The 19142-nt window shown below is 44.7% G+C and overlaps 1 protein-coding gene across 1 annotated transcript in view; it reads right to left on the minus strand.

Moving 5' to 3' along the window:
- The window catches only part of MTHFD1L (methylenetetrahydrofolate dehydrogenase (NADP+ dependent) 1 like), a 186223-nt gene that overhangs the window by 130846 nt on the left and 36235 nt on the right, over nucleotides 1–19142 (minus strand). The window contains exons 9-13 of the mRNA XM_044244055.1: nucleotides 17211–17302; nucleotides 15314–15411; nucleotides 12562–12735; nucleotides 5459–5595; nucleotides 3930–3976 (exon numbers count right to left, since the gene is read on the minus strand). Coding sequence (XP_044099990.1) covers nucleotides 3930–3976; nucleotides 5459–5595; nucleotides 12562–12735; nucleotides 15314–15411; nucleotides 17211–17302 — 548 coding nt within the window. The remainder of the gene's footprint in view (nucleotides 1–3929; nucleotides 3977–5458; nucleotides 5596–12561; nucleotides 12736–15313; nucleotides 15412–17210; nucleotides 17303–19142) is intronic.

A 19142-nucleotide genomic window follows, 5' to 3' on the forward strand; every position in this document is an offset into this window, starting at 1 on the left:
AGAATACATGCAAATAATTTTTTAATTAGTTGCTAATAAGCCATATATTTCCAGCAGTGTGGTTCCTGGATTAAAAATCTTGATAATACCACCAAAACCGCTTTCTGAAAGAATTGAAGTACCACGCCCAAAACACCAGCTGATCAGTAAAAACCTCTTTTTATAACATAAAGTATATGATAAGTAGAAAATATGAAAAATTACATATGTATATTTTATAAAATTTATAATTTTTAATATCAAGATCATAACACCAAAATAGTTTACACTTTGTTTTTTTTTTTAAAAGTAGGTTCCATACATACTCAAGACAGGACTCAAACTAATAACCACGAGATCAAAACCTGAACTGAAATCAAGAGTCAGACACTCAACAGACTTAGCCAGCGAGGCTCCCCTACACCTTAGCTTTTATTTATTTTATTTTTTAAAAGATTTTACTTATTTATTTGACAGAGATCACGAGTAGGCAGAGAGGCAGGCAGAGAGAGAGAGAGAGGAGGAAGCAGGCTCCCCGCTGAGCGGCTCAACCCCAGGACCCTGGGATCATGACCTGAGCCGAAGGCAGAGGCTTTAACCCACCGGGCCATCCAGGTGCCCCCACTTTACCTTTTATACTCAGTGTTAATATTACTAGCATTTTTACATCATTAAATAGTCTCCAAAATACAGTTAGTGTGCTATCCTATTAGAAGACATTTAAGACTGTCTTATGGGAAAATAGTTTAAAATTCTATCTTTGCATACACAGCCAGTTTTTGCTTAGGATAAACTAGGCCAGAAGCTATGATACTGTTTTAAAGGCACTTGATACTTTTTTTTAACTTGCCCTCCAGGAAAATTTTACCAACATATGCTTCCCAGCAGTATATGTCAATCTCTCACTGCTAATATTTAGTACTATTATTATTTAAAAAAATCCAACTCTGCCCATTTGGTAAGTCAAATAACTGCTAGTAGTTTTAATGTAGATTAATTTGATTATCACTGAAAACAATCAATCACTGGTTCGATAACCTTTTCTGACGTTTCTATTGAATCATTTCCCCAGGTTAAAATGAAAACTGGCTTGTTTTTCTTTCCTTTTGCCTATTTGATATCTGTTGGGGTGTCCACTGGCCCCAAACAGGTCTGTCTTCTTCTGACCACAACCCCTTTGCCCCCACAGCTCTAGCCACATGGACATTACCCCGGCCCCCCATCCTCCATTTCTGATCCTTATTTATTTATTTATTTATTTAAGAGAGAGACAGTGAGAGAGAACATGAGCGAGGAGAAGATCAGAGGGAGAAGCAGACTCCCCATGGAACTGGGAGCCCGATGTGGGACTCGATCCCGGAACTCCAGGATCATGACCTGAGCCGAAGGCAATCGTCCAACCAACTGAGCCACCCAGGCGCCCCTCCTTTTTTTTTTAAAGTAAGCTCCACACAAAGCATGGAGCCCAGTGTGGGGCTTGAACTCATGACCCTGAGATCAAGACCTGAGCCAAGATCAAGAATTGGACACTTAACAGACTGAGCCACACAGGCACCCCCGCCTCCATCCTCCATTAAAGGGACTGTGGGGTTGCTCAGCTCGCTATCCTGGATGTCTCCCCCTTCCTCATGCCCCTCATCTAATTCTGCAAACCGAGGAAACACGTCTTCCGTCACTGTCAACCTTTCTCCATCCTCAATGCCACCACCTTGGGCCACACCACCATCTCTCCTCTGGTTCTCCTTCTAGACTCCTAGCATCCACTCTGGACTCCTGGCAGTCTATTTTCTGCACAGAAGCCAGAAGGATTCTTATAAAACTCAATTTATATCATATTATTACTTTGTCAAGATTCCTTCAATGGCGGACAATGATATTCCAATAATATCCAGGCTCTTGGTCATGAACTTCATAGCCTGAAAGAGGTGGGCCCCGCCCGTTTTTATACCTCACTCCCTCCGCCCCTGCTGGCCCACAGACACAAATTGATGCCCTCTTGTTCGCTAAAGAGAACCAATGCCTTCTGCCTCAGTGCTGTCCTCTGAGCAGTCCCACTGCCTGGGATACTTCCCCCAGCCTCACAATCCTGGCTCCATCTTACGCTTCCAGTCCCGGTAATTTCACTTTCAATTCCTCAACCCATCTGGAATTTATTCAAACATTTCCCCATGACTGTTAATTAAGGTTCTTCCGACACACTGTCTATTCATGCACTCGGTCAGCAAACATGGTCTGAGGGCTGGGCATCACGCTCAGAGCCGGGGAGACAGAGAGATGAACGAGATACGGGAGGTCTTTGAATTCAAGGAACAAGCTGCCTGATTGTTTCTGGCTCACCTAATGATCACAAGGCAGTTACAACTATCATATGCCTTAAGTCTGCCCCAAGTCTGAGCCATTCAGCTGATGCCATGTGGCCGCAGGACACCAATGCCTTCTGAATATTTGCGCAGAAATCCCAGAGCCATTCCCCTGGGCGTGTTCCTTGTACTCCAGATCCCCGACCTGGCCTCCTGGCTCTGGCTCTTCCTGGCTTGTGAATATTACTCATCCCCATTCAGATGGGAGGCTCGGGGCTATCTTTTCAGCAATGCCTTGCACTATTCTCTCTCACTCCACCCCCAATACTCAAAAAGTGTCCAGATTGCCCTTGTAGCTTCCCTGACACTCAGGCCTCCATAGGGAAACACCTTTTTCCTATTCATCCAACGGAACCAACACACATTTCCCAGGGAGCCTCTGCTGTGTGCTGGGCGCCGGGCTGCGTGCCGGGTCTGTGGCCTCTAACATACCCGAGGCTACCGAACCGGATGAGGGAAACAGAATCTGAGGGGATCCGGGGGGGTGGAACAAAACTTAGAGAAGGACAGGCAGGGAGGGCACAACAGGAAAGGAAGAACGCTCCAGGCTTGGAATCAAGAGATGAGAGGCCAGGAGTTGGCAGGGAGTCTGAGGAGGTGGGGAAAGGGCGGGTGGCCCGTGGGGACCTGAGGCAGGGAGCCTGGAGCACACAAGGACCGGCCATGCTACCCAGCACGGACGGTGAGGGGGTCGCCACTGAGATGCACTGAACAGGTGCATCAGACTTGGGTTTTGGAAAGATTTCTTGGGACCGGAAGTAAGAGGCTGATGCAGAGAGAAATGAGGAGGCCTGCTCAGACGGTCAGATGCAGGGGACAGGAGGTGGTGATGTGGGGGTAGGAGTTCTTGCAGAAATAAGAACGGACACCTTTGGCATTTTTTGTCCATTTTTCTTAGGAACTACTTTTTTTTTTTTTTTTTTTTTTAGTAAAGATTTTTTAAAAAATATATTCATTTAATAGAGAGATAGAGAGCACAAGCAGAGAGAGAAGCAGGCAGAGGGAGAAGGAGAAGTAGACTCCCCACTGAGCAGGGAGCCCAACGCTGGACTCGATCCCAGGACCCCAGGTTCATAACCTGAGCCGAAGGCAGAGGCTTACCCATCTGAGCCACCCAGGCGCCCCTCTTTGGAACTGTTTTGGAGTTTCACTTTGCCCAAGGGAGGAGTCCAAGTCCTCCTGACTGGGACGTATAGCTGACGACTGATGGGGAGCTAGGTCTCCACTGCCTTCTCCAGAAACCTTTGAAGCCATGTGGAGTTTGGAATTCAGAATTTTTGGTCATTTAGCAACAGTGTGATATACCTCTAGTTTTTAATAACACACCCCAAGCAGGATTTAGGTCTGCATCCGTGAATCAAATCTGCAGCAAAATATATGAATATTTATAGCAAACCGCATAGACATGAATGGCTCAGAACCATCAATGTCAGGTTTTGCCACTGTATGTCATGCAAATGGTTTTGGTCTGCATAGCCTTTAGGATTCTGGGATTGAGGATCAAGGACTGGGCCTGGGCTTATGGGGCCCAGCAAAACGTTCCAGGAAGGAAAAACAGTGACACATGACACCTTTTTCCGGAGATCTTACCTCCTCCATGGGGATGACCTGGGCATATCCACCACCTGCAGCGCCCCCTGTAGGACAGAGAAGGCATTGTTTGAAATCCGTCACCAACTAAGGCCATGCAGGATGATCAGGGCCCTAGGGTCACAGCTCCCCCAACCCAGCAGGAAGGCCAGCACCCCCAAGATGAAATAACAGGTGGTAAAAAACATTAACTGCCTCTCAAAGCAGAACAAAAAAGGGGGGAAAAGTCCCAACTCTGTCCAACTGTGCGATGGAAGGACTTCAGTGTCTTGGTTTAAAAAAAAAAAAAGTAAAAATAATATAGCAAAGGTCATTACAGCCAACACGAGATTATTTTATTCATTTATTCTTAGATCTAGGCAGCTGTGTTATCTAAATTGCACATGCTTGAAGTATCAAAAAACTTGGTTCAAAAAAACCCATCTGGTGAACTCAGACTAACACATGGTAAAATTCAGTCAAGTGATTTTAGATAATCATATGTAAGGTCTGGTGTGCTGATTATCGCTCAAAATAGTAAAGTTACTACATTAAAAAGATGTCGTTTTCTTTAAGCAAGAGTGATATCTTCCGCGTCCTATCATTTCACAGTGTACCATGTTTTTTATACGCTATCTCTTGGCCCTCGCAACTCAGCAAGCCAGATACTATCAGCCACTTTCGTAATCACAGATGTGGCTCAGAGAGGTGACAACCAGCAAACAGCGTCACACAGCAGTAAGCGACACGGCACGGATAAAACCACAGCCTTCTTGCTCTGAGTTTAGTGTTCGTTCTGCTGCATCATGTCTGACATCCTATGAGTTATCGGTACTTAACGAGCTAGGACTTATTAACGGCTGTGATGGTAACATAAACATCATCCTGCGAACAACCACCACTGGTGCCAAGAACCAATAGTAATCGCAGCAGGAAAGGCTGCTGTAATGTGAGCTGAAGAATGACGTCATGGCCAGTTGCCGAGAGGGAGTAGGGAGTGTGCCCCTGCCTGATGTGGGCCCAGCACAGCCAGACAGAAATTTCCCTGCAGCTCCATCCATGGCCTATCAGCTTCCAGAGCACGGCCGGCCTGACAACAACTTTGACGGAATGAGCCCTCGGGCCCAAATGAAAGGCTCTCTGACTATTTAGAGGGAAAGGCCTTTCTCCATGGCAGGGATGATAGAATGCCAATAGGAGTGGCAGAATCACAAAGGGGCTTGCTTGGCAAAGAAGGTCCTGATGAGCTCAATGGCTTCCGCCCAAGGCTGAAGGGGTGAGCACAGCCCCAGCGACTGCTCCAGGGAACCGGGAAAATGGGCTTCCCTGGGGGGCGTGGCTGAACCCCTCCCCACACACTGCAGCCCCCTCTGCAGTGGGGGGCATCCTGGGGTGACCACCACATACTGAGTGTGTGAGGGGGTGCACGTTGGGATGGAATGTACCAGTTCCTCCAACAAGTCTTAACTCCCTGTTGATGACGTTCTTTTAAAACTTTTCTCTGCCTCAAATTTTGCCCTGAAAAATGTACCAGTTGTTAAATCACGTACCTTTAACACCAAAAGTTGGTCCTTGAGAAGGCTGCCTGAGGCAGGCAAAGGAGTTGATGTTCAGGTGTGCAGTCAGTGCCTGTACGAGCCCAACTGTCACAGTGCTTTTCCCTTCCCCGAGAGGGGTGGGTGTGATCCTGGTTGGAGGGGGAAAAAAAAGTGAATTTCATACTACTTCCTGAACAACCTATGCAAAATCAACCTACAGCACCAGAATCAAATCAGAAGAATTTGGAAGAGAACACATCATCCGAAAATTCACGTAAGCGTTTCCATTTTCAAGGATGCTGATAGTCTATCCACAAGACACAGGCCATGCTTACGTGAAAGCCAAGATACAGACACACCTCCATCAAGAGAACAAAAAAGAAAAGTTATTCACCAGTGACAACATTCTCAGCTTCAAGAAACGGCATAGCGTTATCCATCAAGTGGTTTAAATAATGAAGACGACCTCATTTCTTTTTGATGGATGATCTGGCACTCATTCTTCTGGGGTCATTTACTGGGGGTTCAATGTGGGCACAAGGACTTCTCAGTGATCTGTGGCCAGATTCTTAGGACTGGAAGGCTCCTGTCGTCCCACTCACCTATCTCCTTCTAGACATTACTGTTCAGGGCTTGTCTCTACCATGTTTCAACACAAACAGTGAGGGAGGCACGCTACCTCTATGGTAGCCCATTCATTTCCAGATAGTGCTTATAGTTCCAAGGAGAGATGTCTGCATTCCTGTCGCTCCTATCTCACGGAGTCTGATATATTCAACTCCATCCTTTCTCATCCAATAGCCCCTCAAATACTGGGGAAGAATTGGTCCACCAAAATGATAAGCACATAAGGCAGAAACTTGGCAATGAGGCTGTGTTATGAGAACACAAGGCAGGAGGAAGGTCTGATGAGATCTGGAGCACAGGGAAGGCTTCAGAGAGAAAGCAATACCTAAGATGAGAGCTGACATCTCTCATAATCGAACAGAGAGCTGACATCTCTCATTATAATCAAACATTAGCCAGATAAAATTGAGTGTGGGTTTGGGGTAGTTAATACGTAAGGCTCTGTGCTTTACACTTATTGGGTACTTTTTTATCCTCATTTAATGGCCGAGGAAACTGAGGCAAATTACTGAGGTTCAGTAATTTGCCCAGGGCCACACAATTAGTAAGCAGAAGAGCTGGGAATCAAAACCAGGCAAGCTACCAGACTTCCCCAGGTTACTTCTATGGAAATGGAAGCAATTCCAGATCACTTCTATGGACAGAAATTTTTTAACTGCTGTTAACCATTAATTAACAATTTCAAGCATGGAAACAGGAAAGATCACTCAGTGAGAATAACCACAGGACAAAGAGGACAGAATCGTCCAGAACACGTTCTCTTAATGAATAGTCAGAAAAAGCAAAAGGAAACTTGGAAGGAGCAGAAATGAGAAATCCTGAGGACGAGGCAGGGTGTGACAGGGTCTCTGAAGGGAACCACGGAAGTCTGCACCAAATCACACACCACAGAGACGCAGAGATGTCTGACGCCGGGTGAGGGCCCGGCAGCCATCACTGTCCCTAGCAGCAGGGTCACTGGTAGGGAGCTGGGGCGCCAAGCCAAACACACTTGGTGAAGTAAACTTTAAACCCCTCAAGCCACATGATACTTGGTCGCCATGAAGACGCAGTTAAAAGTGTTTACGCTTTGAGTCAACATTCTATTTTCTTGGTACAACAACAATAGAAGCCGTGGGTCAGCCAAAGGCATCACAATCTTGTGATAGCCTGAAAAAACCAAACAAGGCGGAATCAAGGATAGGGCGGATTAAGTACTGTACTGAGCATCTACTGTTTGCAAAGTTAGAGGTGGTTTACTTGAGCGTGTCACATGAAGAATTACATTTCCATTCCCAAGGATGGGCTAACATCGCTGCTGGAGACGGCCCAAGGCAGACACACCCAGAGATGACCTCCTCAAAACTCCAGCGAACCATCCAAATTCTTAATTAGAAACACAGGACCGCTTAGCTTTCTGCCAACTAATACAATTCAGGAAAATCAAAAAGCAGGAAGTATTTATTGGGAGCAATAAAAGGAGAGCTACAATAAAAATTTTATTTTATCTCATTCCTACACTTGATATCAGACTTGGGTTTAATTGTTATCTCACTATCCTTAACTCTGACTCCAGATTATCAAGCTGAGTCGGAAAAACAATGAGCACGGAATTTCTTTTTTCTGTAACAGCTCAGAGTTTATGGAGAGGCAACTGTGGTTTCTGTCCATTCTCTTCCTCAAGGTCTCCCTGTAGCTTATCTGTTCCTCTCTATCCCACAGCATTTACTGTGTATTTATTATGTAACGTTTCTGAGGGGATTGTTAGGAACTTCCTGATGCGGCCATTTTGCCCACCAGCCCACAAGCTTGTTGAGGTGAAGGACGATGGCCATTTTCATTGCGTTTCTGTCACCTGTCCGGGCACACGTGAGCAAAAAACGCTGGACAAAGCAAGGATGTCTTTTCCAAGACATGTTTCTAAGTATGTTTACTGTTGACTACAGTGACACTGTATTGAAGTACTCTGTGAGAGTTTAGACACATAGCAACAAGAAGTTTACCCCTTACTCCAGGGTCAAAGAGACTGCGTATGCAGACTGTAGTGGTAAAACTGGGCACGGGTCTCAAAACGAAGAACCTAGAACAGTACTATTGTCATGAACCATGGGTCTAACCAGGAGCTCCAAAACTACATGTCAAGCAGCATAACAATATGTATCACTCACCCCAGGCAACTTCCTGACTGTGAAGTTTTTAAAGGCTCTTATGCCCGACAAGTGTTTCCCATCACACCTGACTGATGGGAGCCATTCAAAGGCCCTGTCAGTGGTGGTCTCTTCTAAAATACCTTTGTTTCATTCGAGTTGTGCATGTAGCAAAAAAACTCAACAGATATTCGAACAGTTACCCAGGCAGAAAAGCAAAATCTTTAAAAAGTCAGTAAAGGTTATTTTTACACTTACCAAAAGGAATGGTTTGGACTATTCAAAGAAAACAAAAAATGAAATGAGGTATCTGGCATTCGACACATGAAAGAAAGGGATGTGAGTGAGTTTAATTATTCGTTAACGTGAAATCGTCTGTTCACAAACAAATGTGGGCTTCTTTTTGAATTGCTCTGTCTGAGCAATTCAGAGAAACTTCTGCAGAGAGACGGGTAGGGGCCCGCGGAGGCCGGGCCCGCACACACATTCAGGGCCCGACAGCTGTATTCTGAGACGAGTTCTCCAACAAATTCCTTTTCATTAGTGTAACTGGGAAAATATGTAAAACTCAAGGGCCCCTAGGATTCTTTTGGCCTATTTCCCTGAACAATTCCCAATACTTTTCATTTTGTCAGGCAAAGCCAATCCAGTGATGTATAGGTATAAATACGGCGCGATGTGCAGCTGATGGAACACAGATGATTCTGCCGGAATGAGAAATTCTGAGGTTGGGAGAACAGCTTTTAAAACAAATTAATCTGTGCCGCGTTGGGGCTATTGACAGAAGATTTTTGAAAATCCCATGGTTTTACATTTTAATTCTACCGCTGACACGTTTAAGTCACATTTATGCATAAGTTCAAAAGGACAACCACAAATATATTATTTAGGTTTCCTGAGGAATTACTGGAGTATCTGAATTCTGCTAAAGCCTGGGGAAAGAGTCATGTTACAGAATTCAGGAGTAAAAGCAGGACACAAAATGGTATTTAAGCATGATCTCCATGTGTAAAAAAAAAGGACAGATACAGAGAGAAAATTCTGGAAGGAAATATAAAAATTTTTAACCCTTCCGGGTCATGAGAGATTTCGTTTTCTCCTTTTTGCTTTTCATTATGTTAAATTTTCTACAGTGTAAGCTAGTATTATTTCCAGAATCTAAAAAAGATCTTGCAGGAAAAGGGAAGAATTGTCCATTTAACAAAGGCGCCCTTTCTATTTCTGAAGCAGCGACAGCGTGTGTAATAGTTTGACAACCGTTGCTTTCTGTGACTGATGTGACCAAAAGTAGAACTATGGAGGTCGTCTTTATTGCAAATGAACTTTTCATTTTAGATGATAAATAAAATGACTGCCGGGTGTTTTAACCTGATCTCAAATGTGCAGCTACTAAAAGGTTAAATTAAAAAGGCAGTTAACACACTTAAGAAATAGGTCATTGGTTGTTTGTGTGGGTTCCACAGTGTGATGATACATATTGTTTAAAACCCTTCAGGCTTTCCTGCAGATACAGGTACGTCTCAAAATGCTATCCTTGCAGCTTTTTTTTTTAAATGCAGTTGAAAGGAACACAATTTAATTTTTGTTCCTTCATAGATCTTTGTTTTAAAAGGAACATACACCACAATTTTAGAAAAAGAACAGTTTTGCTCTGGGGGTTAAATCCATACTTGAGAATTCAGGTTTCGTTTCATGTCTACGGACCATACGACAACCTGGCTTCTTCAGCTCAGATGCATGTACAAATGCTGGCGAAGAGAGAGGGTGAGGCGAGAAACAATGTCCTACTGGGCATGGAACCACACATGGCCCTAATCCTGGAAAGCCAGGCTAACTGTCACTCTCTAGCATGTGGCCAGCCCTTGACAGTAGGAATCTGATAACAATACCATCAGAGCTTTTATTTTAGAAATATCACTTCTGTGTTCCCAGCTAAGGGCAGGGCACATACAGTTCTGTGTTCTTATTTCCAGTACTAACAAGCACCCCAAAGAGTAAATCACAGCCAGTCCATATGAAACATTACTGCTTGATTCTTCCTTGGTAAATGGAGAGTACATCCTCCTGACTTTTCCTTAGATCTTCCCACTTTTTTTTTTTTTAAAAGATTTTATTTATTTATTTGACAGAGAGAGATCACAAGTAGACGGAGAGGCAGGCAGAGAGAGAGAGAGAGAGAGGGAAACAGGCTCCCTGCTGAGAAGAGAGCCTGATGCGGGACTCGATCCCAGGACCCTGAGATCATGACCTGAGCCGAAGGCAGCGGCTTAACCCACTGAGCCACCCAGGTGCCCCAGATCTTCCCACGTTAAACAGGGGGAGAAAACCAGCAAATCCATCTACCAAAATCGCTTAGAGCCTGGAAAACGGGAAGCAAATTTGTGGATAAAACACTAAATTTACTTTTGAAGTTCTGAATGTCCTGGAGCTTATTTCTGAAAACAAACTTGTATCAAGCATGTTCCAGAAAAGCAACACTGACTCCACGTGTACTCCAAACCCTGGGACCCAGGGGACCCCCAACCCACTCCCCAAGTCAGCTGGCTCCATTCACACATCTGGCCCCAGAGGTGCCTGTAGGTGAGGCCATTTCCTCTCAGCAGGAAGCTTTCCTGCAGCTCAGCTACAGAGACATTAGGGGTGAGGTCCTAGTTTGGAAAGGACCCCAGCAGGACTGGGAGTCCAAGATTGTGAGCCTGGAAGTTTAGGGAGGTTTAAGCCACAGGCAAGGTATGAATTCCTTAAAACCACAGCCACTAAGGGACCCTGAGAGCCCTTCCAAAGAGGGGCAGAGGAGCTGGAGAAAGGGAAGGGAGAAGGGGAGGGAAAGAAATACGAACAAATTATTTGGCCGTTAGAGGTGAAATTATGGATTGTGGCTTTATTTGTAGCTTTAAAACATTGAATTTAAAACCTCTAGCTATTTTCCCTAAGAGGGTCATTGGGCAAGTGTAGAAGTGAGCACAGGCAGGGCTGTTGATTTTAGCACCGTTTATAGTGGCCAAACACGGGAAACAATTTGAGTGCCCAACAGAGAGTTGGTTAAATAAACTGTGCCACATCTTTATGGTATTTTCAAATCAGTTTTTGGCTTGAATATCCTTGAAGAATGAGAAGCATGCTGAACTTTTGGCCACTGGGCCACTTGGGGCTTCCTGGTGCTGGGCAGACGTGTGAAATGACATCCACCTTCATCCCATCCCCCGTCCCCCAGAATCTAGGCTGGGAGCACTGGAATGATATGCAGTCATGCAAAATGACCGCCCAGCTCTACGCTGACCCCCGCGGAGGGAGCCGGGCACACGACACGCTGCTGACTAATCTCACTGCTATGGAAGTTGATCTCATTTGTAAGACTCCCTGCGTCAAGATGGTCTCAAAGGTTACCAGCCCCTTCCTCGGGGTGGGAGGATGTGCCATGTTTACTTTCTTGTTGAACTTTTCTGCATTTTGGAATACATTGATGAGTACGAGTGACTTTAAAACCAGAAAAAGAAACAAGGGGTTTACGTTAATAAAATACTTAAAAATAAAGTTAACCAAGAGTCAAGTCCAGTCGTAAGAGACGTCTCTCTGTAAACAGGTTTTGGGGCCTTAAGCCTTGGCCTATATATCATCAGTAAGTCACTGCAATGAAGTTTCAAGACAACAAATGAATTTATATGGTCTCCTGATGTTCCCTCAGGTCACATTGAAAAACTGTTTTAAATCCCTTGTTTTCCATCAGTTTTCAGCCCGTGAACATATTTCTTTTTTTAAAAAAGAGGGAAAATAAACACTCCCTTTCACAAAACCCCTGCATTTATCATTTATAAAATGACCAACACAAATGAAAATGGCCCAACATTAATTTTAAAATGTAACAAAAGAGAAATGATGAAATTTTATAATGCAAATGCATAAATAAATATTAAGGATATTAAGAGGAAAATGTTAAGTTTTACACAATTATCTGTACATTTTCCATTAAGATCTTATTTCTGAGTAGAACACAAACTCCCCCCTGCTCAGTTCAAAATATTTTACTTTTGGTTCTTATTTTGATTTTTATCACAAAGAAAGTAAGTGAAAAATCTAAGACAGAACAAGGGTGATCAAAACACAATATGAGAAACAAAAATAAAATAAAATACTGGATGAGGAACTCGTTACACTTTATGTTTTGTGGAGGAGACTAATCTGTTTTGCACTGAAAATGAAAACTTACCTCATGTCAAATGAAGGAATGCCAAGTGAAATGGACAAAAGTGTCAAGTCTGAGAAAAGGACGGATGTGAGTAGTGGGATAACAGACAGAAATAGGGGAGAGAGTTTTATAAACATGCCTTCTTTGTCAATTAAATTTTAGAAGTAGTTTCTTACCCAGCTACTAAAACGTATTTTCCATCTGCTTGATCCTTTAACCTTTCCAGCAGGGACAAACGTACTTTGGCTTTGCTTTTGCCATAGACTTCAATTTCATCTGCAAGCAATCCTATCTCCTTGGCAAGGACGTCCACAGCTTTTGGAGTCTGTGCTCTTGAAATCTCAAGATCACTGCGGGGGGGAAAACACACGAGAGGCAAGAGTCTCCTCAGCTTAGGTGGTCACCGCTAGAGTAAAAACAGCCGTACGTCATGCCAACAAGTCAACCCAGGCAATTGCTTTGTGTTCCTGTCTCCCAAGCAACAGTAGGCACAAATGCTAATAACTGATGTGCATTAAAAAAAAGGTACATTTCTTTAGGGAAGCAACTCAAACTCACGAGGATGGCAGACCTCTGCCCGGGTACAGAGCAGGCCCACACTACAGGCGAGAGCTACATTCACTGTAGAGTACAGTGCTCTCTGCGGGTCGCCACCATCTCTGCTAACCCTGAATACATGGGTCATTGCATAATGCTCTCCCTGGGCTGGCCCCATGTGTCTCTTGGCTATTCAGAAATGGGGAAATGCTATTTTGTTTCATCTGGGTCCATGCTTTTCCCTCTCTTTTTCCTAAATTGAATCCAAAAATCATACTTCAAAATATTTTATTAATTGCATAACCGTCCGTAAAAGGACCTAGTGCTCGAAGCTCAACTTCAAATACAGGCAAGTTCAGGAACACCCGAGTGTCACTGGGCAAATCGTTGATTCTACTTTCCTCGCAAGATGAGAGCGCCACTGTTCAGCTCCCCAGAATCTTAAGAAATTGGCATGTGCCGAACTTCACAGAGTGCTTTTGGGGCTCCTAAGCTCAGGTATTTGTTTTCATAGGGGTTCAGGGCCCCCATCTGCCGGACTGAGCACCTGGCTGCGAGGGAGACGGGGCAGGCACGAGACAGAGTTGGGACAGCTGGCCTGAGGGACTCGGTCGGTCCTTAGGGTTGACACTTGGGGACACAGCAGTGCCTGCCGCACCCTGAAGCCCTTATTTTGGGGTCCGCTGGCAGGCAGCCCCCTGCTCTGATTTTTCTTTCTCTCACTGCTGCTGATAATCGACTCAAAGCCCTAACACTGCTCTGTGTCCTTCTCCATGACCCCATGGAAGTCTGACCGTGGGGCACAAGGTAACACTACACCCACTTCCAATCCGAATTCCCCCAGCGCACTACAGCAGCTCGGAGAGGGAGAGCGTGCGTCTGCCGGGATGGCACAGGGGCTGAGCGCTGTGCTTCCTTCCCCCACACCTGCATGTCCCCTTCCGGTTCTCTCCCCTTCCTTCTCTGCTTAAGCTCCCACTTCATATTGCCTTCCCGTCTACACCCTTTTTCTCTTTCTCTCCTTCCCAAATCTTCTAAATGGAGACGCCGACTCTTGGAAAACCTCCAAAGTTTTCTCCTCACTAGCTAAAGAGTGACAGTGACATCGTTTTGATTTTTGAGGAATTTATAAACTACTCAGCCTGTCTTTCTTCCCCCACCGTACCTCCAGAAGTCAAATTTGGTTCAGCAATTAAAGCACTTCTTCCCCTAAGTGGAATTTATTTAGATTTATGCGAAGGCTTTGGTATACAGTTTGGCAGGGTCCCCCTCAAAAAAAAAATTTTTTTTTTTAGCTCTCTGAAAGTAAAACATACTCATTTACTTTTAAAAATTAAAGTCCTATAATAACACAAGTAATTTTAAAAAATGAAGATATTTGATGAAACAGATTACACAAGAGGGTGACATTATAAAACACAAAGTTCACTGGAATTTATATATTAATGAACACAGACGGGGACTACGATGTGCAGTCTATTTTCAGGGGTGAAAACAGCCGGGTGGGTAGAATGGAACCACGAGTGTTCAGCTGTGGCCCAAGAAAACGGATCAAATCTAAAAAGCAAGCGGTTATCAATTGAAAAACGCGTCAGTTCCTGGAGATAGCTTTATCTGCTGACGATGGGGTTTTCAGTGCACCATTTTCCAAAGGCATTTGTACATGCCTGGGCGGCAAGGATGGGGCCAATTCACTGGTTGGGGGCAGCTGGGGCACCCACGATGAGGCTGGGAAATGCATTTCTCTGGTTCTGATACCTTATCTAATGACTTATTCCTGCAGCATGTATTTCCAAATCCAGGCAGAGACTATAGAGCTGGCACTTCATTAAACGCTACTCTGAAGAAAATATCCATCTGGAGTGTCGCAGAATGGCCCGTCAGAGAGGAGATATTACTATGTGCTGAGGAAAGGTGAACTCGCTTCCTATGTAGAATGGGATTTGGTGTGGTCGGTCACTGGCCCCCAGTGCAGACACCTACGTGGCCATGAAGACCAAGCTGACAGGTGAGTTGGGCATTTCTAACACTGAGAAGCATTTTCCAAACATCACGTTGCTGTATTTTGTGAAATAGAAGACAGCACTATGTTAGACACCGCTAAGAAGAAAGAACAATGCCATTTAATACAGGACACGTCGTCGACGGTAACGGACACCCTGACTTCAGGAAGGAAAAGAATACACATCCTAGAACTGACTGAATACGGGACACGAGCTCATTACTATTTAATTGTTCGGGCTTAATCAATAGCGTAAAGAGTGCACCAATGTGACTAGCAAAAATTATCCACCATCTGAGCCATAATACCATGATGGGCGCCCTCACACCGTGAGCCACTTTGGCTACCCGGGGCACTGTGGTGTCACTATAGACAAATCCAGCGGGTACCTTGGGACGGGGGAGAGAGGCTGGAGTTTCAAGCAGTGCAGTCTCCACCTGGCATGCTGCTGTTCACGTAGCCATCTCCGTCCGCTGCTGACCATGTTCTTCAAGGGACAGAAAGGAGAGCACGTTACTCAAGTGAAGGCTGACGGGGTATGGGTCTGAACTATGGAAATACTGCACGGGATGTTATGTCATGAGAACGGTTACAGCGCTCCACAGTAACCCAAGTGAGCATCGGCAATACTTTTCCTCACGTGTAATTAGCATGGGAGGTTTGCCTTCAAAAGGAAAATGTGAAACACAGGTACTTTTCAAAGAGGTTAAGTGTTCACTAAAGGCATCAAATACCAGATAAAATTAGAGAGTGTGTTCTTCCTCTCAGTTAGAAGAGAAAAATGAGGGAAACGTGAGAATGCATGAAGGATCAGCTAGATGCCCAACTTCCAGACCCCGCAACACGGTTTCAAGTATAACCCTTTTACAGTTAATGCAATAGAACAAGAGCACTGAATTGTTAAATGGTGATACACAGAGAGAGACAGAAAATTAAAATCTGACTTAGGTTGAAATATGACACACAGTCCCTACAGAAAGGTAGTATATTCCATTTGGAAGTTACAAGTCTTATTTATTTTTATTTATGTATTTATTTATTTATTTTTAAAGATTTTATTTATTTGACAGAGAGAGATACACGTAGGCAGAGAGGCAGGCAGAGGGCGGGGGAAGCAGGCTCCCTGCTTAGCAGAGAGCCCAATGCAGGGCTCGATGCCAGGACTCTGAGATCATGACCTGAGCCGAAGGCAGAGGCTTAACCGACTGAGCCACCCAGGCACCCCATTTTATTTTTAAAAATTTTTTAAAGAGGGTGAGTGTGTCAGTTTATTTATTTATTTATTTTTAGTGAGTGCCATGCCCATCCTGGGGCTTGAACACACGGCCCTGAGATCAAGAGTCGCATGTTCTACCAAATGAGCCAGCCAGGCCCCCCTGGAAATAAAAAGTTTTCACTGTATACACCATGTATGTAAGAAAGAAACTAGAACTTGCTTCTGCTTAATTCCACTGTGGCAGGAATTATAGGCTCTGGTTTCTCTCCTGATAGTCAAGGTCACTGCCATGCAGAGCTCGCATAGTGGCGAGCTGGAGATCGTGGGCTTTGGGTCATGTAGATGGTTGTGGTTTGAAAAGCAGTCCACAGAATCTTTAACTCCTGTCTTTGAAAGGTGGGCCCAATTCCCTTCCCCCCGAACGTGAACTAGATTGGTGACTTGCTTCTAGCAAAGATGAAACAGGGAAGTGATGGTGGGTGGCTTTGACAGCCACGTCGTAACCTACTGCGGCTGCCCCCTTGCCTTCTCCTTTGGATCACTCGTTCCTGGGGAAGTTAGCTGCCCCGTCAGGAGCAGCTCTATGGAGAAGTCTGCATGGTGAGGGTCTAAGGCATCTTGCCAACAACCCTGTGAGTGAGCCATCTTGGAAGTGGGAGGCTCTGGCCACAGCCAAGCCTTCTTTTGACCTCCTGGTTTCAACAGTATGAGAGACCCTGAGCCAAAACCATATAGCTGAGCCATTGCCAAATCTCTGACCCACAAACACCATGACTTTATAAATGTTCATTGTCCTAGGTTGCAAAATTTGGCAGATCATTATAGATTACTAACCACAGACCCTGGATTTGGGTCCCCATCCCGCACCTGTCATGTCACCAAAGGCAAGTTTTCCTAAGCTCCCCATCCTTATCTGCCAAATGGGAATGACATTATCTTCCGGGGCTGCTGGAAGAAATTAAATGACATTATGTGTGTAAGGTGCTTACCACGATGTCTGCTCAACAGAAAACACTTGCAAAATGTGAGCAGCTATTCATCCAAACTCTCAACTGGGAAATCAGACCCACCTGAATCCGCAGAGCAGCAGCGAGGAGACTGACATCGTCCTCGGCAACGAGACCGTTAAAATGTGCCCCGAGGGAACCACCTCCAAGCTTCCCTATGGGGAAAAAAAAAGACTTTCCGGGTACTGTCATTTACAACCAATTGCTCCTAGTTAAAAAGCCAGCGCACCGAGTGACCGAGTGACCAAGTGACGTTCTCTTTGCAACCTAGGGATGTCGGCTATCAGGTATGGCTCCGGGGGTGGGGGGGTCACCTGTCCCCGGCACTGCCCTGGGGCTCTTGACTGACTCGAGAGTCGAGACTGGGTGAAAATGGGTGAAAAGCGTGCTTCTCCCTCCAAAACACCAGCTGCGACTTTGGGCCTGTTAAATACCGTGGGCAGTTACACGCCCACCCAAGTCTGGGAGAACGGAATGTGACATCAAGGTGCTTGGCATTGAATGTGTACATTTAAACGATGCCTAGGGAATAAAAGCAATCTCAAATATACAGAGTATAGGCAGGAGGGCTCAGACACAGCACAATCACATCCAACCCCAGTGCTGTGCGAGAGATCAGGAGGTCTCCGAGAACTTTAGAAAATCCCTGTCATAAAAGGGATAGGGCCATTTTCTGTAAAACTGAGAAACTATATTTTAGGATATTAATTTTAGGATGACCTGGGTTTCAAACCACAGAGGCATTTGTAAGGATTCTACTCCCTTCCTCAGTTGGCACTTACAGAGGTTACGAAAAGCAAGCACACATGTAAAATGCTTTAGTCTATATCCTCCCTTGGAGAAAAGAAACATTTCTAATAGCAACTTTTTTGAATTGTCCTCGAATTTGGACCACTCTACTTTTAAATTATCCATTTTGCTGACAGTCCTCTGCAAGAAAGAGCACAAAACACTTAAGAGTAAGTGTTTTGTGATGTTCTATAGTCAAATGTATTAAGGGTGTTGGAAAATCATCTCCCTCCGGTATCGTTTCAAGATTAGCAACACTTCACAGTTTTATAAATCATATTTAGGCAAAAGCCAAGAGTCTAGAGAAAGAGATTTGTTTTGTTTTGTTTGAACCACTAGAGAGCTGATCTAAAGGTCTTGTTACGGAAAAGAAATATGCTTCTCTCATTTTTATCTCTATCTTTAAATGACGTGGAAAGAAGGAAAAGCTACATGCCGGGAACTGGTATCCATTTATGAATGTCTATGCCCAGAACAGAATCACAAGTAACCTCTCATAAAAGTGACAGGACAATTCTTCCCTAGAAACTGAGAAACTGTATTTTAGGAAATTAATATTAGGGATGACCAAAGAACTTGAAACAATGAAGATGGTAACTCAGTGCATCAGGGATAACATTCTTAACAAATTTCATGGCTGAAGAGAATGGAGAGGAAATCATGACCTCACCCCTCTGCCTGTGTCCAGGCAGGGCTCCACCCGGAGGCTGTCTACACGCGGCCTGCCAAGGCTGTCTGCACTCAGCCTGCGAGGCCGGCAGGGGTCCCAGGGGTCCCGTCCCAAACCAAATGGGTCTTTTCACTTCCCACTAAACACTCCCCATTTACTCGTGGTTCTTCCAAGGACAGGTCAATGAATCACTTTAAAAAAGATGGCCTTTCATTTATAATTTTTTCTTGCTAACCAAACTTTCTACAACAAGAAAATTTAAGGCTAACGTGTCATCATGCTTTCCCTGGAAATCAGAATGGTACTTTCTCTGACAGGAGCGGTTTTGAGACCGCCCTGGGAATTTTGCCAGAATAACTGAAATGGGAGGAACCAGTGCAAATTCTTCTTCGGTCTTCCTGACAACTCTGCTATATGGAAACATTTCGGCTTTCTGCAGTCTGGCCCAGGGCACCCTTCTTATCACTAAAGTGCCATATGAACCCACAGACTGAACCCTTAAATATTTTTTCATCCTCTGGGAGAACAAGTAACTC

This window comes from Neovison vison, chromosome 1, assembly GCF_020171115.1.
Source record: "Neovison vison isolate M4711 chromosome 1, ASM_NN_V1, whole genome shotgun sequence".
In the NCBI taxonomy this organism is placed as follows: Eukaryota; Metazoa; Chordata; class Mammalia; order Carnivora; family Mustelidae; genus Neogale; species Neogale vison.